At 35.4% G+C, this 10,157-nt stretch overlaps 1 protein-coding gene across 1 annotated transcript; it reads right to left on the bottom strand.

Annotated features, from left to right (window-relative positions):
- Window positions 1–4,536: 4,536 nt before the first annotated feature.
- Window positions 4,537–9,186, bottom strand: IFNG (interferon gamma). The gene is made up of 4 exons (XM_015812474.1): window positions 9,005–9,186; window positions 7,445–7,519; window positions 6,865–7,050; window positions 4,537–4,724 (listed from the first exon to the last, which is right to left on the bottom strand). Exons 1-4 carry the CDS (start codon window positions 9,116–9,118, stop codon window positions 4,575–4,577), a joined length of 525 nt encoding a protein of 174 aa, XP_015667960.1. The 5' UTR covers window positions 9,119–9,186; the 3' UTR covers window positions 4,537–4,574.
- Between the last annotated feature and the right edge of the window lie 971 nt (window positions 9,187–10,157).

Below are 10,157 nucleotides of genomic sequence, written 5' to 3'. Positions count from 1 at the left end.
TCTGAACCTGCAGCTAAGTGCATAACAAATCAATCTATTACTGCTGCCTATTGTTCAATGCTGAACCACTACGCATTTTATTTATTCTCACAAATGCTTTTCTTCATCATATACTATACACATTCAGCAGATTTCAACTCCATATTTCCACAAAATATTCCAGGAATATTCCAGGAATAACCAACACTCCAGAAGATAGGCTTAAGGTACAGAAAGATCTTGACAGACTTGAACATTGGGCACTAACAAAACGAAATTCAATGGTGAAAAAAGTAAGGTTCAACGTTTAGGCAAGAAAAACCAAATGCACAGGTATGGTATAGGTAGTACCTGGCTCAATAGTAGTAATTGTGAGAGGGATCTCGGAAGTGGGCAATCACTTAAATATGAGCCAGCAGTGTACTGCAGCTGCCAAAAAAGCCAACATAGTCCTAGGTTGCATTAACAGAGGGATAGAATCAAGATTACATGAAGTGTTGGACTTCCGGTGGCGAGGCTTCGCCGATGGAGGCTTTTTCCTTAGCCTCCCGCCCGGGACTGCATTAAAGCTGTCAAAACAGCACGGATCAGCTGTTTTGTGGCTCGGAACTTTCTCCCTGGGCGAAGGGGAGAAAGTGAGTTCGGTCTGGATAGGGGTTGAGTTCCCTAGTCCCCCCAGGAACGATCCTGGGGGGGATGAAGGTGATGAACTCCCCCAGAGTCCGGACCTCTCTCCGCAGCTCGGAGTGTCTTCGCTCTTCGGAGCGAAGCTAGACGTCACCGCCACTGCTGCTACTTTGTATCTGCTTGTGAGTAACTTTTGAACAGACGGAACCAGACAGGGGATTTTTACTTTAGTTAAATTGTAATTTTAACTCAAAGATTTTACTGGGATTTTTGTTATTTGCTATAAGTGAAAGTGAGAAGAAAATGGCCGCGGAAGCTCTGCTTCTTTGTAACAAAAGGAAAACTTTCACTTTCTTTCCGGTTGTGGAATGATACATTTTAAAGGACTTTAAAGAATTTTTCTTAAGTCAAGCTTTTTTAAGTTTATACTTGCTGTTGTGAGTTTTAAAAACAATTTGGCAGAATGGCTTCAAAACGTACTGGAGTTTCTGCATTGCCTAAAACAGCTATTTCTCCTCCTGTTGTGCAAATTCAACAACAAAAACCTAGATCTCCCCCACCATCACCTCCTCCTTCCATTACACTTAAAGATCTACAAGAGGCTTTAGCTAAGTCCTCATTGCAGACTGTGAAACAAACAGAAGAACTTTTGGATAAGAAAAATCAGGAACTTTGTGAAAATATATCACACATCTTTCAAGGACTAGCAGTTCATATTGATCGTATAGAGGGACGGGTGGATGAATTAGTGGAGAAAATGGAAGGAACAGAGGACAGACTTGAGAAAGTAGAAGAAGGCGTGGAAATTCTTCAAAATGATAGGAGCAACTTGTTGTGGAATTGCCTGGGGCCATGTCATTATCTGCAGGAGATCCTCAGAATCAACAAAAGTTGGGAGTGAACTCAAAGGAGCAAAGAATGACCCGTGCTGCCTATAGGCATAAAGCAACAACAAAAAGAAATTGTATCTATAACATATTCACCGACTTCGGAGCCAGTGGGAGGGGCGAGGCCAAAGAGATCTGCAACGACAGACTTGCAGGGAATGCTTAATAAGCTTCACAAGCCAAAGGATGGTTAAGTTGATGACGCTGAACGTGAGACTTTACCATGGAAAAGGAAGAAATTATTTTAATATTTGAAATAATACAAAAAGGATTATATGCTTGTAAGGAACTTATAGTATTTTGAAAGATTCAAAATATTTAATAAACTTAAGATTGGGATTTTATTTTACTTTTCCAGCTTTGAAGAAGGAAGTATTGGTTTAAGATTTTCTTGAAAGTATTGACTTGAGAGTGAAGAAAGTGAAGGAAAACTTAAGTGTAAAATTTAAGAAAAAATTTATATAAGATGTTTGATAGATATTTAGATCTTTAAAAATTGTTTTGAGTTTAAATGTTGAAGGTGGATAGATTATATTAAGAGAAAGTATGGTATGAATAAATATCATATAGTTTTTGAATAGATATATTGTTTTTACTTATTGCTTTATTAGAGTTAAAGTATGTATATATTGATTGTATTATGTTTGTTTAGTTAAATTGTAATTTAGATATGGAATGGGATGTGTTTTAATCCTGTATTTGGTTCCGGGAAGTCCAGGGGGGGAAGGGGATTAGGGGAATTATAAAAATTGATGTATTTATATGTTATAGGTAAACAATAATTGTATTGAAAAGAGGAGATGCTCGGCTGGTACCCCAAACTGCACTCGATGAGGTGGTTAGAAAGGAGATGGGTAGGTAGGTGGAAAGGAGGAAGGAGGAGAGGTTGTGGGTTTAGAGGGAGGAAGGACAGGAAAGTGAATGAGGGCGGAGGCAAGGCGGGGACTGCCGAGCGTTTCCAAAAAGGTATTGACTTGGATTATCTTTTTTTTGTTTGTGTATGTAAATGCATCGTATTGTTCTGTTTAATTATAAAAATCAATAAAATTTTATTAAAAAAAAAAAAGATTACATGAAGTGTTAATATGACTTTACAATGCCTTGGTAAGCCTAAACCTGGAATACTGCGTCTAGTTTTGGTTGCCATGATGTAAAAAAGATGTTGAGACTCTAGAACAGGGGTGTCAAACTGCCAGCCTGCGGGCTGGATGGGTCACAACAAAACCGTGCCCACCCAATTGCCGGCAATGGGGAAAAAGTTCCAATACATCCCGCGACGTCGCAAGCTTGACATGTCTGGTCTAGAAAGAGTGCAGAGAAGAGCAACAAAGATGATTAGAGAACTGGAGGTTAAAACATATAAAGAACAGTTGCTGAAATTGGGAATGTCTAGTTTAATGAAAAGAAGGACTAGGGGTGACATGATAGCAGTGTTCCAATATCTCAGGGGCTGCCACAAAGAAGAGGGAGTCAAGCCATTCTCCAAAGTGCCTGAAGGCAAGACAAGAAGCAACGGATGGAGACTAATCAAGGAGAGAAGCAACCTAGAATTAAGGAGAAACTTCCTGACAGTTAGAACAATTAACCAGTGGAACAACCTGCCTCCAGAAGCTGTGAATGCTCGAACACTGGAAGTTTTTAAGAAGAGACTGGACAGCCATTTGTCTGAAATGACATAGGGTTTCCTGCCTAAGCAGGGGGTTGGACTAGATGACCTCCAAGATCCCTTCCAACATTATTATTACTATTATTATTATTATTATTATTATTATTATTATTATTATTATTATTATTATTATTATTATTATTATTATTATTATTATATTTTTGCTATTATTGATGTTTGTACTATTTGCTATTGTGATTACTATTTTCTGTTCCATTCTTCAAAAGTCTTCAGTTTAATATTGTCATAACATTTTGCATCATTTTATAGGCTTTTAAATCTTTCCTCTGAATGAAATCTTTCATCTGCTATAAGTGCTCAACATTTGATATATTAAAATTGCTTATTGGTGTTGTCTTGCAAAAACCAAAAACATCTATTTCCTCCAATAAATTGCTTGTTCTTTATAATTAATTCTAAAATCTTGTAAAAGTTTCAATATTCCAATTTTACTTGACCCTTAATCCATTTATAACTTTTTGTGATCAAATTTTATTTAGCTTTTTATCGTATTTCATATTCTTTACATTCTGAACCTTATGATTAACATTTTCTTTCATTCAGGATATGATAGCAGTGTTCCGATATCTAAGAGGCTGCCACAAAAAAGAGGGGGTCAACTTATTCTCCAAAGCATCTGAGGGCAGGACAAGAAGCAGTGGATGGAAACTAATCAAGGAGAGAAGCAGCCTAGAACTAAGGAGAAATTTCCTGACAGTTAGAGCAATTAGTCAGAGGAACAACCTGACCAGAGATTGTGGGTGCTCCAACACTGGAAATTCTTAAGAAGAAATTGGACAGCCATTTGTCTGAAATGGTACAGGGTTTCCTGACTGAGAAGAGGGTTGGACTAGAAGATCTCCAAGGTCCCTTCTAGCTCTGTTATTCTACTATATATTATTCTTATATTATTATCAAATATATAATTTGATCCTTTCATTCAAGGTATGCTCCATACTGAGCAATTTCAGTAAATTTTGCCCTGCATGTTACAAGCAAAACTAAATGACCCTCATGCATCCATGCAATCTGAGATCTCTAATCAAGAGACTACATCATATGGCAATAGACCCCACAACCAGGACACATACATAGTATATGGACATAAGGGTATTCAATAAATAAATAAATAAATTCCAGCTGTATATTAAGAGCAAACCATCACCTCATAACCAATAAATGCAATAAATAAATCAATGGGAAATTGTAGTATTTTGAGTTTAATAATTAAATATACATGCATTCAATAAAAAACCACCAGATTTAATTTAAAAAAAATTAAAAGATAAATATGGTTTTAATAAAATTAATCTTAGATAACACTATAAATTTTAAATAATTTAACATTTTAAACTGATAAATACCAATAAATAAATGTTATATATTAAAAGGATGTCTTAAAATAAGATAGACTGTTATCCTCGGAAATTTGGTATATGTCTCTTCTGCTTTCTTGGACTTTGTCCTCTACTTCTCCTTTGTCTTTTATTTTCTTCAGTGTTCACTTCAAACAAGACACGAAACATTTCAGCTACTGCCTTGCGTTGGATTTTAACATCATTCATCTATTTCAAATTAAAAATAGTAATACATTAAAAATAGTTGAAGATTATGAGAATAAAGCAATGTATTGTATATGCTATGTACAGTATATTTATTAAATAAAAATTGAGGTAGGTAGTAATAGTGTGTGTGCTAGAAAAAGTGAAAGGAATAAACGTTTTTCAAACTCCAATGCTCTAATCCAATAATGTAGATTTGGAAATTTCCAATATCAGGTTCTATAATTCTTGAAGATTCCTCTTCAGCCTGTTGTGAATGTGATCACTGAAAATTAATAGCATGATTTTCTACCATGTTCAGGTCACTAACATATTAAAACTATGATATATAACTTTTGCACACTTCAAAAGCAACAACATATTCCCAAATGCCTCCTTAAAATCAGGAAAACTGGAAAAAACAGGCCTTGTTCACATGAATGATGTTTTCCATATACCATAGATAATGCACTCGATGATTCCTAAGCCCCTCAAAATAACCCCAGAATTCTGGTTTTCTGTAAGGAACTACTACATTATTTTTATTCCTTCCCGCTATAATAGGAGTGGGGAATGCATTGTTTAGATCAGTATTTCTCAACTGTGGCATTGCTGGCTAGGGAATTCTGGAAGTTGTAGTCTACACATCTGAAAGCTGCCAAAGTTGGGAGTCTGACATAGATACTGCTGAACTGCAATCCACAATAATTTCATCCTGTATGACCTATGATGTATAAAGTGGGAGAACTCCTATTCTATCTCTGTAGAGGAATACAGAGATAATGTTGAAGAAGAATTGCAAGAGAGATTATGTTTGTCAGCCCTAAAAAGAGAAGTGGTGGTGAAATAGAGACTCCAAATAACCTTGCCTGGGTACTGTCTGGGGGCAGGGAGAAACTTTGACAGGTTTTCAAGATTTTGTTATTATACCTTGCTACATTAAAGTAGTTCCAGGAGCCTTGTGGTGTCTGCTTCCTGTCCTGACCTACCTTGAAGGGTTGCCATTAATTTTGAAGGCTTGACTGGGTTTTCTCTGCCCCTTTTACACCAAAGAGGATAATTCTTATAAAGCAGAATCTTGCAAAGGTTCTGTGCTTTCCTTTCCATCTCTATTCCTTCTGTTTTATACTTCAGCAAATCATGGGGGAGCCAGTCTGAGTCAGTCTAATTTTCATATACTTTTCCCCCACATACTTAACATATGCTTTTTCTGCATTGGCTGTCTTTCTAAAGGCCCCTGGCTGCTTTCTCCATTGCCTTTTATGGAGAAATGGTGGACCAGATTAAGAAATCAACATTATGTAGACCAATACTACTTCTGTTGTAAAGTTATAATATTAGAATCCTGCAAGTTTGAAATGTGCCTCCCCCCTCCTTCTTTTGTATGAACTAGGGGGCTTATCTGAGACATTTACTCACATTGGGCTCCTAATCTGGAGTCAGGTTTCTTTCATCAGACCATTGCTTGGCAGAGGGTCTTCCTCCTGTTCCTCAAGGACAGTCCCTATTCTCTCTGCACCCTAAAGCAGAGCCCCCCAACCTTCTGGGCACCAGGGACTGGTTCCATGGGGAAAGGTTTTTCCACGGACCGGAGAGTGTGTGGTTTTGTGTGCTGCCTGCATCCCACAGATGGGGCTTTGCTTGTTTGTGCAGACCAGTTGCTGGCATGCCGCGGCCCAGTACTGATCCACAGACCGGGGGATGGAGATCCCTGCCCTAAAGTCTCTTTCTCATCCCTTCCTCTTTCTCAGGACTGAGCTGGTGCTTATGCAATTGCTCTCACATTTCTTCTTCAGGATTATGCCGGTACTCCTCTACAGTATCAGTATTCTCTAATAAGAATTGGTCTAGATTCATTTGTCTTGCCTCCCATCACCCTAACTAGCATTGCCTGTGTGTAGGTAATGGATGTACAAGAGGAAATCTTTGTTTTTCACAGTTACTGCACTGAGGCCTGAAGGTCTCTTTGCTATTTAATAATTGTTTGTCAGATAAACCCCTTATTTCATACAAAGGAGGGACGGGGGAAGCACATTTCAGACTTGCAGGATTCTAATATTATAATTTTACAATAAAAGTAGTGATTTTCTACATAATGTTGGTTTCTTAATTTTCTTTTAATTTTATCCTATATTATAAAGCAAAGGAAATTGTTGATACTTACCGGAAGGTTTGCCACTTCAATAATATCATTTGCTTTCTTCAAACTTTCACTGAATTGTGTTTTATATTGTTCAAAGGCTTCTATTATCTCTCTGAGGTGCTCTGGAGTTTGATTTTTGGTTTTATTTTTCAACATGTTGCTGTACATGGAAATCATCTGTGCAAGTAAGATCTTTTTTTCACTGGCCTGCCAGAAAATCAGCAAAAAAGAAATATTTTGGTGACATTTCTCCAGTAACAGAAATTTGAACAATTCAAATAAAAATTCTCCAGTTTTTTTTTTCATTTTACTGGAAGTATCCTCACTCTGTTTATGAAATCAAAGTGACTTCTTAGAGTTTCTCCTGATGCATCTCCAAAATCATGTCAGTATGGTTGATAAAGTTCCATCCTTCACATATAAGTTTTATATAAAAAATGTGATCATTGTATAATTTAACAAAGCTGACAATATATTCCATGTTCTTGTGTGTAGGGAAAAATATCTTCTATTGTCAAGTGTTTTGGAGTAATTGATATTTCAACTCAGGATTAGAGATAAAATATGTGTCCCTCTCCATCGAACAAATGGAAGAAATTACCTCTGTCCATAGTCCATTTTTAAATCTGTGTGTGAAAATAGATCCATTATCAGCGATGTCAGACTGACTGGTGTTCTGAAATACAAGATACAAATGGCTCAATCCACAATATAACATAATTAATTCTTTAAAGTGAAAACTGTGATTCAAATCCAAACTATGTATAGGACATTCTTAAAAGCTACAGTAGTACTTGGTCTCTGATTCCTCTATTCTACTTCTGCTCATAAATTCAGCTTAGAAAATGAAATAAATGTTTTAGAACTAAGCACATATTTGCCAACTTTATTGCCTTCCTTTTAAATTAGAGGTAGGAAGAACTCAAGGAATGATTTTTACTTCCCAAGCACAGCATATCAGGATAAGCAAAATAATGTATCACACCATTTGCAGCTGTTGTTAGTTTGTATTCCATAAGCATTACTAATGCTAAATTACTGTATTGTTATTATTTAAAAAATAGCACAATGTAGTAAATATAAGCTTTAGATTCAGCAATTACATTCCATTGGTTCTGGGTGCCAACAAAAACCTATTTTCCAAGAATCAAACAAGAAAATGCAATACTAATTTACTAATTAATTCAACATAATTAAACAATGTTTACAACTATAGCTACTTTGACAATGCAAAAAAGCAGAATGCCTTAAAATACTAGTGCTACTATAACATTAATTGTTAAAGGAAAATGAAGAATAGAGCTCAACAACTTCTTCTGCACTGAAATATGGTATTATTTTTAACATTAAAAATTAAGAAAAGTAGGCTGCATTTTCATCTGTGGAGTTAGTAAGTACTTTCATGAAAATATCCCTTGAGAAGTACAGTACTACTAGTGTGTATTTACTGTGTGTAATTCAGTGTGTAGTGAATTACCAAATAGCCAAATTTTACTAACACCAAAACCTGCTTCAGGTAAAGATATCAATCATTGAGAATGACATTAATGAACTGTCAAATTCAACACTTAAACTATATTTATTTTCAACAACCTTCTATAATTATAAATTACAAAATAAGAAAATTGTTTGACACTTCTTTGAATGAAAGCTTTGGAAAAATACATTTGCATGAGGATGTTTAATTTGTCATAGAACTATGAGAAGGCATTAGCCAAGTAATATGTTCTAGTGTTAGTCAATGAAAAAGTAGTAGAGATTGCTCATTCAGAATGAAATACCTCAGATTATGTATTTGAACAAGTAGGCAACTCTGCCCATTTTTCTTAAATAGTCAAATTTTTATAAACTCTAATTCTAGAAAAAATATCATACACCAGTTTTATAACTTTATCAGTTGTATTAAAATAAACAGTGATGTGTAAGTGAACTAGTAGTTATAATTGCAAAACTTTTGTTCAACAGAATCTGTGGTAAAAGCAAATTCTAAATAATTCACCCCAAAGAACTAAAATGCAATGTTTTCCAAATTATTAGAAGTCTATATCAAGCCACACTACATTAAACTGGGTAGCTGCTCCAAATTATAGCTGTAACTATGCTAGTTTTCAACCAAAAGGAGAAAAGAAACATTTAAAGGAAAGTTTGAAGGCATACTTACAAAATCATTCTCTAGTTTCAATATAGACTCTTTTATATGTTCAAAAATTGAACCAGTAACGACATTAGAACAAGTACTCATTAGAATGAAAAAGAGACAAATCTTCCAAGCCATTATATCTAACCTAAGTAGAAAAACTATTTGCTACAGATCTAGAAACTAGAATCAGAGTAGTGTAACAACTGTCTACTTGCAAGTCTGATCTTCACCTCTCTGGATGCTGATATATATACTCGATCACTGAAAATTTTCAACCAAGCAGAATTACGTGTTTTAACACAATTCAGGAAATGGTATTAGAGAAGAGGTGTTTTGGTTTTTATTAATAGTTCTGGTGTGGGATTTCACCATTTAGAGTTTCCTTTAAATGACAAGGCTCTTCATGTGTTGAATGTTACTTATCCAGGAATCAGCTCTATAAGGATCCTTCGAAAGCATGACCACATCAGCAAAAGGCAGAAGAAAATTTCCCTGTCAAGCCCCATGCTCACCTCTTGAAAGAAAACCCCTTAGACTGTACCCAAATTTAGCATCTGTGTGGGTAAAGGTGCGTGACAGGAAATTAGGATATGAGGAATAATGCTCAAAGAATGCATTTTAACCACTCAGATATACAAAGAAATCCACTTCATGTCATTAATGGGTCAGTTTGATACATGTACAGCATATGTTATTTACTCAAACCTTCATCTTCCTTATCTTTAAAAGAAAAATACCAGAAAGATAAAGCATACTTTCCATAAATAATGTAATAACTACAGATATAGATGTATTCATACCATATTTACATTTTTTTTTATAAAATCAAGAAATAAGGACACGGTTGATATTCTGTACTCTGTTAAGTCCTATACAAACCCACCTGGAAACTGACCCAGTGTAATCCCATAGCAGGTTTTTTCAATATTGCTTTTCAGTGATGATAAGAGAAATGAGGTGCCATAGTGCATTACAAATAACAATAAGGTCATGGTAGAGGAATTCTCACCAAAATTGACAGTATGTTATATCTTATATCTCGGGAAAAGACTGTATCATATTTTACCAACAGAAAATATGAGTGAAATATGGAAATACAACTATATCCCTGCATACCTCCAGAAGGCAGATCTTTAGTCTTCTTAATCAGAATAACAGAATAACAGAGTTGGAA

This window comes from Protobothrops mucrosquamatus, unplaced genomic scaffold, assembly GCF_001527695.2.
Source record: "Protobothrops mucrosquamatus isolate PMUCROS unplaced genomic scaffold, P.Mucros_1.0 scaffold85, whole genome shotgun sequence".
In the NCBI taxonomy this organism is placed as follows: Eukaryota; Metazoa; Chordata; class Lepidosauria; order Squamata; family Viperidae; genus Protobothrops; species Protobothrops mucrosquamatus.
The sequence above is the reverse complement of the archived record's forward strand: the minus strand, read 5'-3'. Positions and strand labels throughout refer to the sequence as shown.

What these genes read in the sequence shown, in the direction of transcription:
- IFNG (XM_015812474.1), bottom strand. Translation starts at nt 9,118, where the DNA reads ATGGCTTGGAAGATTTGTCTCTTTTTCATTCTAATGAGTACTTGTTCT. An exon ending in TGAAACTAGAGAATGATTTT is followed by an intron (nt 7,520 to 9,004) that starts GTAAGTATGCCT and finishes CTTGTATTTCAG; the next exon opens with AACACCAGTCAGTCTGACAT. An exon ending in AAAATGGACTATGGACAGAG is followed by an intron (nt 7,051 to 7,444) that starts GTAATTTCTTCC and finishes ATTTTCTGGCAG; the next exon opens with GCCAGTGAAAAAAAGATCTT.